Source organism: Macaca fascicularis, chromosome 9, assembly GCF_037993035.2.
Source record: "Macaca fascicularis isolate 582-1 chromosome 9, T2T-MFA8v1.1".
NCBI classification, from domain to species: Eukaryota; Metazoa; Chordata; class Mammalia; order Primates; family Cercopithecidae; genus Macaca; species Macaca fascicularis.
This window is the reverse complement of record NC_088383.1, coordinates 58003355-58024340: the sequence shown is the minus strand read 5'-3', so window position 1 is coordinate 58024340 and position 20986 is coordinate 58003355. Positions and strand designations below refer to the sequence as shown.

The 20986-nt window shown below is 45.2% G+C and overlaps 1 protein-coding gene across 8 annotated transcripts in view; it reads right to left on the bottom strand.

Annotated features, from left to right (window-relative positions):
* Positions 1 to 20986, bottom strand: part of WDFY4 (WDFY family member 4) — a 295895-nt gene that overhangs the window by 167542 nt on the left and 107367 nt on the right. For all 8 annotated transcript variants that reach the window (XM_005565163.5, XM_015456044.4, XM_074001615.1 and 5 more), the window contains 8 exons: positions 17488 to 17640; positions 10595 to 10668; positions 8537 to 8698; positions 7873 to 7964; positions 6014 to 6113; positions 3368 to 3573; positions 2569 to 2738; positions 183 to 308 (listed from right to left, as the gene is read on the bottom strand). In XM_005565163.5, coding sequence (XP_005565220.3) covers positions 183 to 308; positions 2569 to 2738; positions 3368 to 3573; positions 6014 to 6113; positions 7873 to 7964; positions 8537 to 8698; positions 10595 to 10668; positions 17488 to 17640 — 1083 coding nt within the window. The remainder of the gene's footprint in view (positions 1 to 182; positions 309 to 2568; positions 2739 to 3367; positions 3574 to 6013; positions 6114 to 7872; positions 7965 to 8536; positions 8699 to 10594; positions 10669 to 17487; positions 17641 to 20986) is intronic.

The following is a 20986-nucleotide window of genomic DNA, read 5'->3' as shown; positions in this document are numbered from 1 at the left end:
ATAGGCTGGGTTTCCAGTTGTGCCCCTGAGTCACCTCTAGGAACCTACCTCACCTCTTCTACAGGATCTAGCTAATTACTGGCATTAGTGGGAAGATGGTAGGAGAAAAGTCAAGGTGACCCTTCCAAACTGGTCTTCCCATCAGAACCTCCTTGGGGCAGCATGTGGGGAATGGGTCTCACCTGGCTCATGGTGGCTTTCAGCATTTCCAGGAGCAGCAAGGCACCTTCTGTGCACAGCCCAGCCTGGAGGACTTCTTCCTGGTGGTGCCTCTGCAGGAGCCACTGAAGCATGGCATCAAGGCTGTCCTGGAAGAGGAGGCAGGGGCTGTAAGCAGACCTACTGCTACTCACCAAGAGAACCAGCTTTGCAGCCAGTTCACATGTTTCCAGGGGGGTCCCCAGTGGGAAAAGCAAAAGAGCACAGTAGCAGCCTAGGTGGTTGATCCATAGGAATAATTTCACCCCACTAGATGGTGCATAAGGGAAAAAGCACCTCTAAGAAAGTGCTGAAGACCTCCTAGAGACTGGCATCTAGTTCAGTTATTTTGGTCTGACATCATAAGTCAGCATGCTAATCAACTTTAATTAACTTTTGTAAATTAGATTATATACGTTGTATAAAGAATTCAAAGGTTTCAGGGGAAACTTCGGCATGTAGAGGTTTAGAGAGATTCTAAACCCAGGGTTTAGAATCAGGATGGCCTGACTCTGACTTTTTAATAGCTGAGCTCAGGCAAGCTATTGAGCTTCTTGGCAGTTCAGTTTCCTTCTCTGTGAAATGAGAATTACATTATCTACCCCATGGGATTGTTTAAATATCAAGCAAAATAAAATATGTAAAACATCTATCACAGGTTCCAACACTTAGCAGACATCTGTTTCCTGAGATATGTTAGCGAAATAAAAACTCAGGGTCTCAATGACCTTAGTAAAGCATATTAAAAACTTTATTTTGAAGTGTAATCTACAATGCCATTAGCATATGTCAAGATTTAGATTTGTCAACTATAAAGATATTCAAAAGGAGTAGATTTTTTAACCTGCTCTTTGCAAAGCCACGCCCCTCCCATATTTCAATTCAGTTCAGTTCAACTCAACTCGATTAAGACCAAGAAACAATTTCCAAGCTGGCTATTTGTCAGGTTCCAGGAAGTTGAGTGAAAGGTGGGCCCGCTCTTTAGGGGCTCAGTTTCTAAGAAGGCAGGCACACATTTGTGTTGGTGCCACCCATATAGGGTAAACTACACTGAGGCACAAAGGAGGAAATGGTCTCCTCTCTCTGGGGGTCTAAGTAGGAAGTAGCATCTAAGCTGAGTGCTAAGGGAGGACACTCTCCCCAGGCAGATGATGGTGGGAAAGAGGAGTGAGTAAGGGCAGCAGTGCGGGTGAGCACAGAGCAGCTGGTCTTACTGGAGATGATTTAGGAGAGTCACAGCTGAGGGCAGGTGAATTGCAGCTGGGTTGGAAAGCTACATCAGGCAGTCAGAGATGAGGGAGCTTGGTGCCAGCTATGAAGTCTGACCCTGATGCTGCAGGTGTGAAAGTCACCTGAATTTAGTGCAAGGGAGAAGGTGCATACAGTGAGTACAGAGTCTTCTTTGGAGAAATGTGGCCAAGGAAGGACAGGAAAGTGACCAATAGGCAGCAGTTGGTCAGGAGTGTTATCAAGGGGCAGCCTCTGGTTTTAGGTGGGATGCAGCTGAGCATAATTATGGCTTATGAGGAACGGATTGATAGAAAAGGAAAAACTGAAAATACAAAAGGAAGAAAGGGGTCCGGGTGTGGTGGCTCACACCTGTAATCCCAGCTCTTTGGGAGGCCAAGGTGGGTGGATCACCTGAGGTCAGGAGTTCGAGACCAGCCTGGCCAACTTGGCAAAACTACATCTCTACTAAAAACACAAAAATTTACCAGGCAAGGTGGTGGGTGCCTGTAATCCCAGCTACTTGGGAAGCTGAGGCAAGAGAATCGCTTGAATCCAGAAGGCAGAGGTTGCAGTGAACCGAGATCACACCAATGCGCTTTCCCAAGGTGACACAGTGAGACTCTGTCTCAAAAAACAAAAAAAAAAAGGAAGGAAGGAAGGAAGGAAGGGAGGGAGGGAGGGAGGGAGGGAAACTATGGGGTGAGGTCACCCAAGGAAGAAGCTGAAGGAATCCATGACCAGCCTTGAAAAGTCTTCCTGTCCTAGCAACAGGGGCAAGAAGGTGATGACCTAAGTGGGTGGTTGAGGATCAGGGGCTGGGGTGCTGGGGCAGGGCCACCCCAGCATCATGTCATTCCCCTAGCTGTGCCCAAAAGGAAGGTTTTAAAATAGAACTGATCCAAATCAGAGGCTTGCTGGGAGGAAGGATGGGAGCAGAGGCCGAGGAAGTCAAGGGCCTGGAAGGAAAGCATTTGAAGGGCTGTACAAGGGTGTGGGCTGCTAGGGAGGGAAGCAGGCCAGCACCCCATCTGAGCTGGAAGAAGCAGAGGGAGGTAAGTGCAGAGGGTCTTGGCAACCGGCCTTAGTCATGTGGAATCAGAAAACCAAGTGTGTCACTCCATGGGTGCTCTGAACACCTACTTTGGGCCCGTCCGTCAGCTCTGTGAGTGGCATCTGCAAGAAGAAGGTGGACACGATGAGGTAGACCTCTGGAATGTGGACGTGGTGGGCCAGAAAGTCATTCAGGACACGGAACCCAGGAAGCAGGCATGGGCTCTGCTCAGGCAGTGGCGGGTGGCTCTTCAGGTTGTCTATTGATTAGGCAAACAGGGCACAAAAGTCAGCTGAGAACAGCTGCTGGTCAAGGTGGGGCCTGGATACACAAGGGAACACCTGGCCACCCACCCATCCCATAGAAATGCTGGATGATAAAATATATTCACACACAGATGTAAGCAAGAAAGCGTTCAACAGTAATTCCCTTCCCTGTTCCTGACATGCTCATTCACTCACTCAAAAACATACTTGCTGCCCACCATGTAGGAGGCAACAGGGCAGCTTTGAATTAGGCAACAAGCGTGTAGGGTTTCAACCAAATATGCAGAATTCCAGGCACTCATGAAGCTTGCATTGTAGTGACAGGGACAGACATTAAGCAATTAAATACTCAAATACTTATGAATTTTGTTAAGCACTACAGAGAAAAATAATAAGGGCAGAGATCATATAACAGAGGTGCCCAATTCAGGGAGACCCCTCATCTCCCGGAGGAAGTGGCATTTGAACTGAGATCTGAGGATGAGCCCTTGGAGTCAGGGCTCAAGGTGATCCTGCTGCACAGAGCTGTGATGGTCTCAAATGAGAAGGGGCCTGTCTTGGTCCTCATACACATCCCAGGACTAGGTGGTGCCCCACTTCCTGGTGACAGCCACATGCTCACCCATTACAATGTCCACGCCCTCAGTGCTGTGTTCTACCCAGGATCCTGCACATAGGCCATCTCTAAACCGTGTGCGGAGGGAGGGGCTTGCCAGAAAGTGCAGCAGCAGCTTCAATGCCAGCACAGTGGTGCTGGCATGCAGGTGGCCCTGGAGAAGCAGCAGGAACCAGTCGGGCCCCAGTTTCAGAAACATCTCTTCCTTTGACCTGGGGGATTAATAAATGCAATCAATGATCTCTCAGTCCATGAGCGAGTGACATGTCCAGAAAATATGAAGTGTCCAGCCTTACAAGTCACCAAGGAGAGGCAAGTTAAGGTTAACATCACTTATTATTTATTATATTTAAAAAGAATGGTAAAATGAAATGCTGGCAAGACTGTTGTGCAAGTGAAGCATTTGTCTATTAATGGTTGCAGTGTAAGTTGGCCACAGCATTTTGAAGCAATTGGAAACTGTATTAATATATGTAAAAATGTGCATGCCCCTTAATAGCCCTACATAACTACTATTCATACTTACACAGTAGATGACTAGCCACCCATCTAATTTAATTACCATCAATGTAGTCACATAAAACACATAATGAATATTCATCTCCCTTTTTAGACACACTGGTCAAAATTTACCTAAATGGAATAGTCCAATATTTGTGCATTTTTTATCAGTTTTAGCACAATAAAACCCCATGATTAACTGTCACTTTCAAAAATGATGAGTCTGGAGAATACAGACTTGCTGATGGGAACTGGATGAAACAGGAGGGCAGGGAGATGGGTGGCCAATCCAGCAAAGACAATGGACTCAGCGAAGGACCCAGATTTCTGGGAGCCAGTGAAGGCTCCACCTGTGTTCTCAGCTGACACACTAGGCATAGTGAGAATCTGGCTGGTATCCACTGAAATGAGTACTGGACTAGGAGTGAAGAGAAGAGACTGTCCTCTTTTCTAGCCCTGCCTCTGATGTTTAGCAACTGGATGACTTTGGCAGAGCTCTTGATGTGCTCTGATCATTTTCCTCAGTGATTATGATGATTATGATGGTGATGATGTTGATGGTGGTGGTGGTAATGGTGATTAATGTTGTGGTGATGGTGGTGGCAATGGTGATGATGTTGATGGTGGTGGTGGTGACAGTGATGATGTTGCTGATGGTGGTGGTGATGTTGATGATGGTGGTGATGATGTTGATGGTGGTGGTGGTGATAGTGATTAATGTGGTGATGGTGACGATGTTGATGGTGGTGGTGATGATGATGATGATAGTGGTAGTGGTAGTGACAGTGATAATGTTGATGATGGTGGTGATGATGTTGATGGTGGTCGTGGTGACAGTGGTGATGATGATGGTGGTGCTGATGATGGTGGTGCTGATGTTGATGGTGGTGATGATGTTGATGGTGGTGGTGGTGATTAATGTTGTGGTGATGATGGTGATGATGGTAGTGGTGATGGTGGTGATGGTGATGATGAAGGAGATGGCCATAATAGCAGTTAGTTTACAGAGAATTTACAGTATTCCAGGCACCGTTCTCAGGATTATCTATGTATTAATTCATTTCATCCTCACTATAGTCATCTATTGAAAGTATTAGGTCAATGCAAAAATATTGGTGGTTTTTGGCATTAAAAGTAATGGAAAAAACACAATTACATTTTCACCAACATAATACATTTTTTATTGTCATGCAGATGAGTAGAGAGAGGCATACAGAGCTTAAGTAGCCTCCCCTGGGTCCCTGGGGACAGGGCTAGGATTCAAATCCAGAAGGTATAGACGCCAGAGCCCAACTGTTAGGCACTGCACTACATTCCCTTTCAAAAAGATGGAAAAGAAAGAGGCTGGACTATCTCATTTCCAAGGCATCTTCCAGTTCTACTGTGTTTTGATTCTAAGAAAGAAAAGACTTGTAGGCTGGTAAATTATTAAACACTATTTATAAAGCTGCTTTACTGAGGGATAACTCTTTACCCCCAACCCCAGATGCACATACACACTAGGCTGAGCAAGGATCCGGGCTGACTTGCTCAGCACTGCATCCTAGGAGCTCAGAACAGTGTCTGGCATGCAGTAGATGTTCAACAAATTAGGTGTCAAATGAATGACTACAAGGTTGGAGGTAAAGCAGGCAGGCAGTGGGGAGAGTTAATGGAATCAGCTTTATGATTACACATGATTTTAGAAGTTAATTGACGGTAGATACTTCTTTTTCCAACTTGGAAAAATAACAAACTCACTAACAGTAAATAGCAGAAGAATTTGGCAAGACTTTTCCTCGATAGATGTTATTTAGGCTCACGAGTTCTTCACTCTATTGTCTGCCAAGTACAGGACATCAAAATCAGTAATTGTCACAACTGCCAAAACAACAACAATTACACTATAGCAATGGTGACAAAAGGAGTTTATTGTAATTATACCAAATCTGTTTCTAGTTACTCATGTCCACTTAATATTTGCATCAGAATATCTTAGGGCAAGGTCTGGTTCATTGGGTAGAGAGAATATAATTTTCTTTCTGACTAGTGCAGGAAACACATTGCAGAAAACAGACTCAGAGATGCTAAACTTTTCATTAAGAAAAGGTTTAATGCCACACCCTCTATGAGGCAACCTCCTCCCAAATTGCTCTTTCTGGAGCTACTTACTCAGAGGACAGATGAAGTTGGGGGGAAGATATTACACTGAGCAGCATTTCCAGCAACTGGTTTCTGAGCCAGATTGTCTTTCCAGATGTTTGGCTTCCAGCTACAAAAAGGAATTCAGATTTGAGAGAAAACGGATGTAAAGAGACATAATATTTGCTGCAGTAAGCAATCATTATTCACCAAATGCTTATTTCACCCCGGAATTGTGGCATGGCTGGGACTCAAAATTTTGGCATTTTATTCTAGCCTCCACACAATGCTTAAAAAGAATTTCAGAAAATGTTACTAAAGTTTGCTTTAATTAGAGATGTCTGCAATGCTGCACATCCTCCAAAAAACAAAAATCCTAAAAATAATAAGGGAAAATATACCTTTCAGTAGAAGAATTTTTTAAATTATCATAGGCTGCGGCGTTTCATAATCACCTACTATGCACTGATATCATGCAAGTAATCAGGAACGGAGTGCTGAAGACCATGGTCTTTGTTCTCTTTGTTCCTGCTTTCAACTTGCTCCCAGGCTAGGCTTTTGGATGTCTATGCTACAGTAAAAACAGAACTCAAATCATAGCAAAGGTATAGGGAGCAAGGGGAAGAAGAAACTTTACTTCTGAAGAGTCATTAAAGCCTGAAAGGACATATTAACAATGTTTTAATATGTTGGTTAGGTAAAAGTTTCAGAATGCAGTCCATATGAGAAGGAAGGTTGACTACATAAGTTCACTCTTGGCCCATTATCCATTTGTTCATTCCCTCGGTTGCCAGTAATTTCACAACGAATGCACGGCACACACCCCATGCTGCAGAAATAGAATTGATGAGGCAGCTTGGAGAAATGGAGTCATATTTCTCTCTATTTAGATGTTGGCCCCATCTTCAATTAGCTCCTAATCTCATTGAACCTAAGTTTCTTAGTCTGCAAAATGGGAATAGTAATTTCTTGCGGCTTGATCTAAGGATAAGAGATAATAATTTATCTAGATTAAATAATGCTATTCAGGAGACTCTTCTGTGATGATAAAACTGTTTTATATCTACCTTGTCCAACAGAGTAGCCACTAGCCTCAGGTAGCTAGTGAACAGTTAGAATGTGGCTACAGTGAGTGAGGAATTAAGTTTTTAATTGCATTTAATTTTAATTCGTTAAAATTTGAATTTAAACGGCTATACGTGGCTTAGGAGCTGTCATCTTGGACAGTGCAGAGCTGCAGGGCCCAGGACAAAGCGGTCGTGATTGTTGCCATTGCACTGCTCTAGCAGAGGGAACAAGTTGAACAAGACACAGCTGCAGTTCTACACCTGGCTAGGCGAAAAGGGAGACTCACATAAACAAATTACAAATCTGTCCACTAGGGTAACCCCAAGAGGCTTTGGAAACACAGAGAAAGTGACTTAATCTTGTTTGGTGAGTCTGGGGACAGCTAGGCTAGTGGGGGAGGGGTGGCATTTCCCTCGAGTGAAGAGCACGTGCCAAGCACAGACAGAGGGCAGGCCGTCACCTGGGGGGCTGCAAGTGCTTCAGTACTGGAGTTGGGGCTCATCAGGAAAGTAAGGGTTAGTGGGGGTTCAACTAGGAAGTGAGGCAGGATCCTGGATCCCACGTGCTGGTCTACAGGGAACTGATTTTATTCTGGAGGCCTGGAACACTGTCCCACATTTCAAAGCAGGAATCCATAATTTTATTTCATTTCTGACTCTCATCATAAAATGACAGCCTCACACGCCACTGCTTGGGAACCACGGCCAGGCTGTGGGTGCCTTCCCCTTCCTTGCTCAACCCCTCCCTCTGCACAATGTGGGCCTCTCAGGGGTTCTGTGAGGGCCGTTCTACCGCCTTCGAACTGGCAAAGGTCTTCTCACCAGGCAGGGAAGGGTCCAGGGCTCCGTCCACGCAGATCTGCCTCTCATTCACTGATGAAGGCTTGAGGGTATATACAACGAACAGCCCAATCCTTTACACACAGGGAGAGAAGGACAGGCTCACAGGTGGGCTCACCTGAGTCCACTGAGTATATGCCAGTGTTTTCACCCAGACCCACCCACATGCAGCTGCAAGTGAGAAATCATCATGGCATGCTGTGTATTTCCAGAGACTTCTACAATCAGTCAGGATTCACCAGAGATGCTAACTCTGGCTCTGCCAGATCAATCAGATAGTGACAAGGAAAGAGAAGGGGAAACACACTGGTGGCTGGGACTGCCCTTCAGGAGTCTGCAGGAGCCAGGCATTTGGGTCATCAGCAGGCAAGGACGGCAGTGCTTATGGAAATTCCTGAATATTTGCCTGCAGTGGGGGAGTCTGAGAAGTAGGGACAGTAAACACACAGCCCTGCTGGGGAAACGAGCCTGTCCCATCCTGACTTCAGCAAACCATCCTTTCCCCAACTCTCAGCCCTGAACAAAAATTCCTAGAAGGTTCCAAGTGATGCAAGGTTGAGCACAATGGGGAGAGAGCTGGGGACTGTCCTCCCTTTTTAAACATCCCCGGGGCCCTGCTCTTCCCCCGGGCAGGTTGGTGTGGCACCTGAGCAAGTCCTGGGTGCTGAAGTGGCCCCTTAGCTGACAGGCCAGGATGCCAATGATGGTGGGGATCTTGGAGGCGATGAGGTTTGGTTCGTTGAATAGGAAGACAAGCTTGGGTATAAGCTGTGCCTGGTGGGCAGCTTCAGCATTCCTGGGTCCTTCCCTGGTGAGTACAGGAGAGAGACAGTAAAAGCTTTTACTGGAATGAACCAAATTTGCTCTGTTTCTGCTAAAAATGTTTTTCAAGCCAGGCTTGTTCCATGGCCCCTTAACTCCAATGCTCTCTGGGCAATTTGTCAAGACGCCGTCAGACACCCATCGAATATGTGTCTGCCAAGTGCCAGAGTCACTCGCGTGTGCATTGCCTGTCCCCTTCGCCCCCCGGAAACCACCTTCAAAGAAAAACCCCAATTATTGACTCTTAAATTCTGAGCCCCAGGGAAAACTAGTGCTGGCCTCAGAAATTCAGAACAAAGACAGCAGACACTCATGTGACCAGGGAGTACTTCCCATCAGCCAGGAGTGCAGGGCCCTTCACTAGCTTGTCTGGATGTGTGATCTTCCTGCCTGCCCCAAACCACAAAGTGGAGAGACACACCACTGAAAGTCAATGGAGAAAAAGAAAGAATCCACCTATCCATACCCCCTCCCTCAGATACTCACAAATCCAATTTCCAGTAAATTCTACTCCCCCAAAGAAAACAGGTCCCAGGGTAAATGTCTGTTTCTTAGAAAACAACTGGTACAGGTACAGGAAGAAAGTGAAAGAGAAAAAATGATGGAGAAAAATGTGGCGGAGGGTGACTTTGGACAGATTCCTCACCCTGAACTGTCTTTTTTTTTTTTTTTTTTTTGTATTAACACATTAAATTCTGCTGAGCTCCACTTCCCTGAAACACAAAAGAGGCAGGACCAACCCAATTCTGTGTGTGATCTATAATCATGGACTCAGCAAGGAAGACAGATGCTCCTCTACCCAGAAGTCCCGGCTGCCTTTGGTTCTGTTTCCTCTGACAGCACTGAACAGCATGTTTTTCTGTACTCTTTTCATCAGACTGTGGCTTATTCTTCTCCAGATTTTACCTCTAAGCACAGGGTGTGAAATGTAGTAAGTTTATAATAGATGTTCATTAACTGGCTGAGTGGAAAGCCATTTACAAATACATTCAAAATGCTGAAGGCACCAATGAGCTCTGTACCAGCCTGAGCCAGGAGGAGGCAGGTGGGGTGATATGTGGACTTTCTTGCCTTCCTTCTCCCTTATTCTGGTCACAGCCCCTGGCTCCCTTTGGGAACTACCACATTCTAACTCCAGAGGGGAAGCCATGTTCCCAGCCTGGTCATGGGACCCGAGTTGGCTCAATGAGACTCAGTCCAATAGCTAGACTATTACATGTTTAAAAAGTTGTCTCTCTGCCAATGGTGCTAAGCTGAGGACGTGCTCTGAGGAGCTGCCCAGGAGCCACCTTGCTGCCACAGAAGAAAGCCTAGGCAACCTGAAGACTGCGTGGAAGAGGCAGGGGCAAGAGTGGTAACAGAGCTCAGAGAAAAGGATGCGAGCCTCACCCAGCTATGGGATAAGATCAGCTCTTTTCAGTTGTACGAGCCAATGAATTCCCTCTTTATTGGTCTTTTCTTCCTCTATTCTTTTTTCCCTCCTCCCTTCCTTCTTTCCTCCTCTTTTACCTTCCTTAAGCTTGTTTGAGTTGCATTTCTACCACTTGAAGGGTAAAAGAACCCTAACCAATTCCAAAAGTGCCTTGGAGAAGTCAGTTAGAGGGAGAGTGAGCCTTCGCTGGTCACATTTGCTGAGTCCCCAGTATGTGCTAGTCCCTGGGGCTAGAGAGGCCTCTAAGCCCCCAGCACCTGCCCTCCTGAGGCCCAAGACCATCAGAAGAGACTGCCCCACAAACATGAGCCAGTGGGAAGCATGTGCTCCCAGCTGGGGACCCAGTGTTCTGGGAGCAGGGAAGAGCCACTGGCCACCCTGCCCTCTCTGTCTCTGTTCTGGATATTCAGCCTTCAGTTCTAACCCCCAGGGTGCCAAGACCCAGCCTACCTTGGTGATTGAAGGATTTCCAAAAGATGGGAAAAGAGGCTGAGCTCCAGATTGTCTGCAGTATTCATCCAAAGCTGGAAGACAGATCAAAACATATGCTAAAATGAAGGTGTGGGAGAAGGATTTGCAGGAAGCATGAGAAGATCAGTGCTGGACATGTGATCCTCTGACTTGGAATTACCAACATGATGTACCAGCTCTGGAATCAGATCAGCTCTCCTGACACTCCAAGCAGAGAGGCACCTCCCCTAAAGGAAGGCCTTCTCTCCCCACCTCTGCTGCTACTTGGCACTTCACTGTGGGCCTGGTTCCAACCAAGGATACCTGCACTAACCATCTGCTCCATCTGCTCAGCCTTGGGCCCACAGCCCAAGTGTCCATATTGCAAACTCATGTCATCCTCCCTGGATCCTGCAAGACAAATGATGATGTTCCCACTTTACAGAGGAGAAAATAGAGGCTGAGACAGACCAGCTTAGTGACAGACTCCACTCACCACCAGCAAGTGGCAGGACTGGAAATAGAAGCCAGGTACAGATTTTCAGGTTTTACACTGCATTGACTACATACCCAATTTGTGCATGCAACACATTCTTCAGCCCAAACCACAGTGTCATCTTCTGCATAACAAAATTGTAAGCGACACACAGATACGAAATTCACTGAGATTCTGAAAGCGAAGTGGATCACTCAGGTTGTTTTCATTCATAGTAAACAAATGTAGCTGCTGGTGATCCTTCTGGGGCAGAACTGATGGGTGCCGTCATGTCTTATGTCTACGTCTCTTTAGAGAACTCTAATAGTTTTCTTCTCTAAATACTGACACTTCCTAAGGCTCAGAATATACAAGGTTCAGGTGTGGGATTATAAGCATGTGCTCATATAGCAGCAAAAAGAGCTAGCACTTAACAACTGATACATTTCCTGGTGGCAAGATGTGCCATAAAAAGACCCAAAATATTATTATCCATATTTATTTATTTATTTTTGAGAGACCCAAGCTGGAGTGCAGTGGCCCAAATATGACTGACTGCAGCTTTGACCTCTTGGGCTCAAGCAATTCTCCCACCTCAGCTTCGCAAGTAGCTAGTACTACAGGTGTGCACCACTATGCCTAGCTAGTTGTTAAAAATTTTTTGTAGAGATGGGGTGTTGTTTTATTGCCCAGGCTAGTCTCTAACTCTTGGGCTCAAGTGTTCCTCCCACCTCCACCTCCCAAAGTGCTAGGATTACAGGTGTGAGCCACTGTACCCTGCCTATTATCTGTATCTAGTAGCTAGAAAGAGTGGGACTCAGGGAGACTACGTAACTTTTCTGGCACCAGACTTTTTTTAATTGCCAGAGACTGTTTTTAAAGTCAATCCACTTGACCACGAAGCCCATTCCCTTGCCTCCACACTGGGTCCCCATGGGCATCACCTACAGATAGTGACCCATAGGGTCAATACTCAACCTTGCTTAAAGTTAAGCAATTGCCCATGACTGCTTACTCTTGCTGAAGAGGAAATGCAAAAGAACCCCAGTGAACACAAGTTTATCAGGAGGCCTTTGAAGGTAGGGACTATCCCTCTTTAATCCCTGGAGCCTAGCATCTTACATGCCACTATCTTTTGTAAAGATACATTAAATTTTTTAAAAGAATGAGTGGATACAAAGTAAAACAAGGTAAAATGGGTGGATTGTTCTTCAGTCAGGAAAAGAGTGACAGATTTCCTACTTTTTTAAGTACAGCCACTGCCCAAAGGCACACACAGAGGTTGGGCAGCTGCCATTTGGGATAGCTGGTATTGATGAAGGCAGCTCTAGTGAAAGCATGGGTATCCAGCATGGCACCCCAACAAAAATGTCTGAAGGGCTCCAAGAGCCCTGCACACTTAGGATATTGATTCGTGAATGCAGTCATTCAACAAATGATATGCCAGGCCCGGGGCTAAGGGCTGACAGAACTAAGAAAGTCAGATGCGAACCCACTAATACAATAAGGTGCATCCTTTACGCTTCCCACAAAAGTTCCATCCTCTCCCATTTCCATTCCAGAACACAGCAACAATAATAAGTTGCCACACCCATTTGAGGCTGCCTAGCTCATCAGGAAATTACATAAAACCAAATGTCAGAATTTTGAGAAACATGAATAATTGAATCTTTTGATTGTTATTCTGTGTCACATAAGCTTGTACTAAGGATTATATTAAGATGTCTGGATTAGATTTGTTTGAATATCAGGTGGATAATGTGTCAGGTGTTGCTCTCTTCCCACCCGTGAGATGACTGTACTCTCAGAAATGAACTAGCCAGTTCCCTCTTTAAGAAACCAGAGGCTGGGTATGGTGACTCACGCCTATAATCCCAGAACTTTGGGAGATTGAGGTGGGTGGATCACCTGAGGTCAGGAGTTCAAGAAGCCTGACCAATATGGTGAAATCCCATCTCTACTAAAAACAAAAAAATTAGCCACATGTGGTGGCACATGCCTGTAATCCCAGCTACTCAGGAGGCTGAGGCAGGAGAATTACTTGAACGTGGGAGTCAGAGGTTGCAGTGAGCTGAGATCGCAGCACTGCCCTCCTGCCTGGGCAACAGAATGAGACTCCATCTCAAGAAAGAAAAGAAAAGAAAGGAAAAGAAAAGAAAAGAAAAGAAAGGAAAGGAAAAGAAAAGAAAAGAAAAGAAAAGAAAAGAAAAGAAAAGAAAAGAAAAGAAAAGAAACCAAAACCTAAAACTTAGAAGCCCACAACTTCCTGTTCCTCCCCGATTCTCAACTTCCTGTCCAACCCTGCCTTACAACTTCCTATCCAACTCTGTCTAACAACTTCCTGTCCAACCCTGCCTCAACAGCTTCCTGTCCCTCCTTCCCTCACAACCTCCTGTCCCTCCTTCCCTCACAAATTTTTGCCCCTCCCTGCTTCAACAACCTCCTGTACCCGCCTCCCTCATAGCTTCCTGTCAATTCCCTTCTCAACGACTTCTTGTCTCTCCCTTCCTCAGAACTTCCTCTTCCTGTCTGCTTCACACCAGTCATCATGGATCCCACCCTTTCTCCTGTGATCCACTCTCTTGTTTTCAAACTCTTCGTCTCCTCTGAAGATGTGTCTCATTAGCAGTTTCTTCTCCCACTAGTATTTAAACTGTCTGGTTTTCCTTCAACCTACAAACAGACTTAAGTCTCTCCCATCTTAAAACACAAAACTGGCTGGGCACAGTGGCTCACACCTGTAATTCCAGTGCTTTGGGAGGCCAAGGCAGGTGGATCATGAGATCAAGAGATAAAGACCATCCTGGCCAACATGGTGAAACCCCATCTCTACTACAAATACAAAAATTAGCTTGGCGTGGTGGCACGTGCCTGTAGTCCCAGTTACTCGGGAGGCTGAGGCAAGAGAATCACTTGAACCCGTGAGACAAAAGTTGCAGTGAGTCGAGATTGCGCCACTGCACTCCAGTCTGGCAACAGAGTGAGAGTCCGTCTCAAAAAAACAAAACAAAACAAAACAAAACCAAAAGTTCTGAAACTTCCTCTCTGCTATTTTCCAAAATCCACTGACTGCCTCCACTTTCAGTCTCCCCACACTTCCCCTTACTTCTTTTTTAGTTTGTGTGTTTGAAACAAAGTCTTGCTCTTGTCACCCAGGCTGGAATGCAATGGCACGACCTAGGCTCACTGCAACCTCCGCCTCGTGGGTTCAAGTGATTCTCCTGCCTCTGCCTCCCGAGTAGCCGGGATTACAGGCGTCCGCCACCACGCCCAGCTAATTTTTGTGTTTTTAGTAGAGATAGCATTTCACCATGTTGGCCAGGCTGGTCCCGAACTCCTGACCTCAGGTGATCTACCCGCCTCGGCCTCCCCATGCTGGGATTACAGCCATGAGCCACCAAGCCTGGCCACTTCTCCTTACTTCTGAGTGGCTTCTGACCCCACAACTTGTCAGTAAGCCTGTCAGTGACCTCCAATGGGCACATACACATCCTTCACCTCACTTTACTTGGTGTAGGCAGAACATGACATTTGGGAAACATTTTTCCCTTTTTGAAATTCTCTCTTCTCAATCTTTAAATTTTATTTTGTTTCATTTCATTTTGTTTCACTTTGCTTTGCTTTTTAGCATCTGGTTATTATTGGTGGTTTGCTTTCTTAAATCCAGCTTTAAAAGCACCAGGTCCTGAAGGGGGTAGTTTTATTCAGGGTAGAGTGGGGAAGGGTGGTGTCCATGGCCATGCTAGTAGCAGGCAATGGAGCATGATGGGTTCCTGCATCGGTAATTCCTGGGCCATGCTGGTGGCCAGGATGTCTTGGAGCCAGACTGCCTGAGCATGGCCACAGCATTTCAGAAGGGGCAGCAACAGTTGCAGTCAAGATACACTATCTTATTCAGTGGGGTTTTATGGCCGTTTATATACATCTCCTTTTCCCTTGTGTACAGGGAGCCCATTCTCCAGGCCATGCTGGCTTCCTCCACAATCCTCTTTTCCAGATTCAGATCCAGGACCAGGACATTTATCTTGGCCTGGTTCAACTGGCTAATCTTATATTTAGGGCTCTTATGCCTATATTTACAAATAAGATTAGCCTGTACTTTTTCATTTTCTGTACTGTCCTTCTGTGTTCTGCCATCAAGATTAGTTCATTAAAGAAGCTAGAAAGAACCTATTTCCCAACTGGTGGAATTTCCCTATGAGTGCCTGGCCTGGCATTCCCTTCTGGTTGTTGTTTGTTTCAACAGATTCTAAACCAGTGACTCACTTTACTTGATGGTTCTAGGATCATTGGGGTTTTTTATTTATTTTAGAGTGCGCTCTGAAAACTTCTGTTTCGGATGAGATTGCTCAAATAAGCTAAATTTTCTAATTTATTGGCACAAAGTTACTAATCCAATTGTCTTGTTTCCTTTCTAATTGCTCATTCTTCTGTGGTATTCTCCCATTTTCCTTCCTAATATTATTCATTTGTGCCTTCTGTCTTCTTTTCTTGGCCAATCTTAACAGAGGTTTGTCTGTTTTAGGAGAAACATTAATTGTCCTTCTTGATCCTTTGTATGTTTTTTCTCCCTATTTTATTAATTTATGTTCTCATTTATATGTTTCCTTCCTTCTTTCTCTGAGTTTTGATTTTGTTTGGTCATTCTAACTTCTTGATGTGAAGTTAGAGGTTAGAAGTTGAATTGAATCTTGATCTATATTATACAAAGAATATTCTCTTTTTATAATGTATACATTGATGACTGTCACTCTCCCTCTTGTCCTGCCTTCAGTAGCAGCCCTGTGGTGTTTTGGTACATAGTATTTCCCTTGTCATTTGGCTCTAAGTCACTTCTGGTTCAAGTTATGGCTTTTTCACCTGCTGCCCTCATTTTCCCACTACCCTTGCCTCAGTTTAGGTTTCAAAATCTTCTACCCGGAGTTCTTCAATCATCTCATGACCCATCTCCCTGCTTCAGGGCTCTTCTCACCTGTCATTCTACAGTTAACATCCCTAGATATCAGAAGTTTGGTAAAACTTATCAACAATCTAAAAATTGTTCATAACTCCTTTATTCTCATTATTCAATTTTGATAATTTATTCTAAGAAAATGTTTTTAAAAGTGGGAGAAATATCTGCCCAAAAGTGCCATCTATAACACAGTTTATAACAAAATATAGAAAGAATCTAAAAATTTGACTATAGAGAAATGATGAAGAAACCAGGAACTCTCCAGCATAACAGAATATTATTCTGATCTCAGAACAGTGCTTGTAAGTGTTTGTAATGAAAATGTTTAAATGTTTTTGGTATACGAGAAAAGATTAGATTCAAAATAATACCTATAGCATAATCATGACTATGATTTTTAAAACGTATTATGCATAGAAAATACTACAAGAGAATGCATCCAGGTGTGACAAGAATTAACTAGGTCTTGGAAACAGGAGTTTCCCTCTCACACTTTTCTGTAATTTAAAAATATTCTATAATAAACATATATCAATTTTTTAATAAACAAAGAAAGAATTTTGAAACTTCTCTTGAGGACCTCCACATGCCCAGGCTAAAGCGTAGTCTGGGCAGTCTAACCCCCTGGGCCTGCCTTCTGTCTCTCCTGCTCTTGCAACCAACACAAACCTGTAGGCCCCCAACAAGCCACTTGCTCTCAAGTCCCCATGACTGCTCTCACTCTGATGTACAGTGTTTGCAAATAGCATATACCCTCTACCTGGAAGGATTTTTCCCCTGAATTCTGACTGTCTGGTCACTCCATCTAACCAGATGCCCTGTGCCTGCCTCACTGTGGCACCTAACATTTTCAGTGTCACCTTGGCTGTGTCCCAGGCACATCTGGCTGTGGGGAAGGACTGGGTTCTAGTTTTCACTGTGTCTCCAGCACACGGCCAGTACCTGACCCAGTGGGTGCTCAGTAAATGATGCTCTGTGAATGGGATGATTCGCCCAAAGCAGTTCTGTGCGATGCTCCTCAGTTAGCCTCAGGCGTTTCCTTCTGCATCCCTCAACTCACCCCTTTCAAGAATCATTTGGAAACAGCAAAACACCACCCAAAGGAACTGAGATCATTTTCTTTACCCTCATATGTATATGCTAATTTACAGTTTAAAAATCCTTTCCCAGATACTATCTGGCTTAACCCTCATGACAGCCTGCAAGGAAATGAAGGTCTCCACTTCACCCAAGAAAAAGAGTGGGGCTCAGAGAAGTCAAAAGATTTGTCCGAAGCCACACAGTCCATAGGTGGCAGGATGTCATTACAAACTAGGGCCTCTGGGCAGGCTTGTTTGGTTTTCCCTCTTCCTACCATCATGACTGTGAGGGAAGCTGACGTGCTGGGTTTAAGGGAAAGCCCAGACTTAGCATATTTACCATCACACACACTCCTGAAGGGCTAAGGGCCAATCTCTGATTTACCTCGAAATTGCAGAGGATATGCTGGAAGACACCAGTGTTGGTGATAGCAGATGACCTGAAGCCCAGCTCCACAGTGCCAGCCACTGAGAGGATCAGCTGAAAAATTCGATGGTTCAGGAGACAGGCTTTCTTCCTCAGGAGGAACGCCATTATCTGAAAAGGTTAACACAAAGCAGTTTCCTCATGAATGCATCATTAGAGCTTCCCCCTTCACCCACTTGTTTCAGTCCAGTCTGCAACCTTCTGCTCCCTGCTACTACCATCCTTCATTCCCATGTTCTCAGAAGAAAAATACACATCAACTTCTGTGGCCACTTTTCTGTGCCGTGACCTGACTTCTCACTGGGGCCCTTACTTTTCCCTGCATCTATTCCATGTTTCCAGAATGCTACTCTCTCCTGGTTTCCTCCCACACTTCTCAAGCCTCCTTCTAATTTTCTGTTACTGGGTCCTTTACATGCATAACCATCCCATAAATGCTGCATTTACGGGAAGCTACCACCTGCCCATGAGCCTGGCTGCACCCAGCCAGATGTGCCGGTCAGTTGCACCAGCCCCTGGGAAGCCAGCAACATGCAGCATCAATCTCAGCATGGAGGCACTTGGGTCCCAGCATACATTTGGTGACCCAGTTTATCTCAGACTAAGAAGATGGGTCCCACCAAGCCTCACATCTCTGTTGACTCCACCTCCACACGAGTCAGTCTGCCCAGCCATCCATTGGCAGATGAGTCTTGAGTCACCTCGTCTGGAGTCTCAGCTCCTTCCATCCATGGCTCCATTCCCCATCCATGTCTCCAACACAGCCCGCCCTCTCTCCCTGTCCTCCCAGACATGTTCTTGCAACGTGCCCTTGGGAAGCCTTGTTTATGATCAGAAAAGACTCAATATCTTTCCGGACTATTCAATATATATGAAATCCCACAGCAAGACATAATTGGGATGGCTAAAAGTTGCATGAGAAAACATTCAGTCTGACTGGCTTCACTTTACATCAAATAGTGTCAAATGTCAAACTGACACTCAGTTGGGTCTGGCAATCCAACTCTGTCTTTCTAATAAGCTGTATTTTCTTATCCTAAAGATCATGGTTTCATTGCTTCTCCTCTCTCCTCTAACCTCTCTTCCTCTCCCCGACCTGACCTCATACTTTCCTGAGAAGACAGAACCCATAAGATACTAATACTCTGTCTTCCCACCGCCAAATTCACAAATACATGTGTTGGATTCCTTCCTGTCGCAAGCAGAGTCTCCCATCTATCTGGTCTCTGGATCCCACTGGTCACCATCTCAAGGACACTGCTCTTTGAGATAACTGTTCTCTCCAAGATTCCACTGCCCAACCCTGGATCTCTTCCTCCTATGTACAAATATATTCTGGTATTTGTCATTGTAAAAATAACCCTCCCTCCATCCCTAATCCCTGTAGCTCTTATGCAGCTCCTCCTGCTCATAGGCAAACTTCTAGAAAGCATTATCAACATGCCCTGGCTTCATATCCTCACCTCACGTTCTCTTTTCAACCCGCATCAGCCAGCCACTGCCTCCACCTGGCCACCTCCCTCAGAAAGGCCACCAGGGACTTTCAGGTGGCCAAATCCAAAGAAGACACCCCATCCTTAGTTTGTGCTATTCTTTACCAGCATTTAGCATGGTTTGACCATACCCGCCTTCCCAAAACACATTCTTTTTTCAGATTCCTTGACATAACTGTCTTTGGTTTCTCTTCCCTCTTGCTTCTCAATCTCCTTGACTGGATTTTAATTACATTCCCAGTTCTATGTGGTTAGCTCCTCTTTGTTTCCCCCTCAACCCTATTCTCTCTCTACAGCTTCTTTTTGGCTATTTCATCAATTTCCTTAGATTAAATATCATCATTGTGGCAACGACCCTCATATTTACCCCTCCAGCACAGCCTGCCCCTGAGCTCCAGAGCCTTTTCTCCCACTTGATACTTCATCTTCAATGTCTCACAAACATTTCCCACTGAGCATGTCCCAGCATCTCCCTTCCTTCCTGTCGGCAGCCTGCTGGACCACCCTGGCTCCTTTCCAGCGCCACCTGCCCTGGCTGCTCACAGATCCTGAGACTCCCCAGATCAGGAACACAGGCTCCTATTATGTCAGACTCTATCTCAGCACCTGTTTGAACCTCATTCCCATGCCTCGTCTTCTCCACTGATGCCAAGGGGTGTTCTAACACCTCGGTCAGTCCGTTCCCCTGTCCCAGCCTTCCTGCGATTGCCCATCACCTGTGAGGCAGAACCTACAATCCCCACAGTGGCAGGGTTAGGGCTCCCTGCCCTCCATTCGGTATGCCATGCACAGCTCCACAACCATCCTCTCCTCCTAGTCTTGTTGAAGAACCCAGACCAGATCCTGTGAGTGTTTTAATGTTAGTCTGGAACAGTATCCTCCTCCTTCCCCATATTAAGAACATCCATCCTGTCAAACTCAGCTGGCTATTATTTAGTCTGAGAAGAGGCTGATAAATCACAGAAATAACAGATAGGAAGGTTTATGCTCTCTCACCCAACCGATAAACCAGCAGATGAGCCTAGAGTAAAACCTGAAAACCGATGAAATCCACTCCTGAGCAAGAGCAAGCCACTTAATTGAAGACCCTTGTTTTCATTCACTGATTCATTCCCAAATCCTAACTGAGCACCTACTATCTATGGTATGTTCTTAGGGTACAGTAATAAACAAGCAGGACACACGCCTTATGAAGCATGTGTCTGGGAGTGAAACAGACACAAACGTGGTGATACAGAAGCAGACATAATGCAAATGCACATGCAGGTTACAAAGAAACACAAAGCAAGAAAATGTGCCTAGAAAAGGATGAGGGAGGATGGAGGTATATTTTATAAAGAGTGGGCAAGGAAGTTTAAAAAAACAAAAATAAAATATTACAATTTCTTCACTCAAACCTGCCATTTATCACCTCTCTTGCCACCCAGCTTTTCCTTCTGATTTTCCCCAAAGACATAAATATTTGAAATGTTTCCTTTTTAAAGACAGAATAACAGTTTTAAAATTTCCTTCTTCTGCCTTCGTGTGTAAATTTACAATAAACCTCTGAATCTGATGAGTTCTTTACTCAAAGGAGGTATCTGAGAGACTCTCCTTCATGCTAACAGTATTTTTCTGTCCACCTTCTTGGATGGTAAGTACCATGAAGACAGGGACTAAACCCAACTTGTTCACCTCACATCCCTAGTGCCTGGCAGAGTGCCTGGTCTTAGGAAGCATTTGATCCATTAAGTTGAGTAAAGAGATTCCATCCATGGGCCACTCCTTGTCTCTACCATCTCTTCCTGGAAAGCTCAGCCAGCTCAGTCTCCAGGGAACCTCTTGATGATGGGCTTCTTTTTTAACAAAATGCTTTTTGACCCCTCTACCTACATGTGACAACAGGGGCTATGTACCTCTGTGGTGGGTAGTTCCTTCTCTCAAGACGATGTTCTCATTTCTGAACCCTCACTGAGAGCTCACTG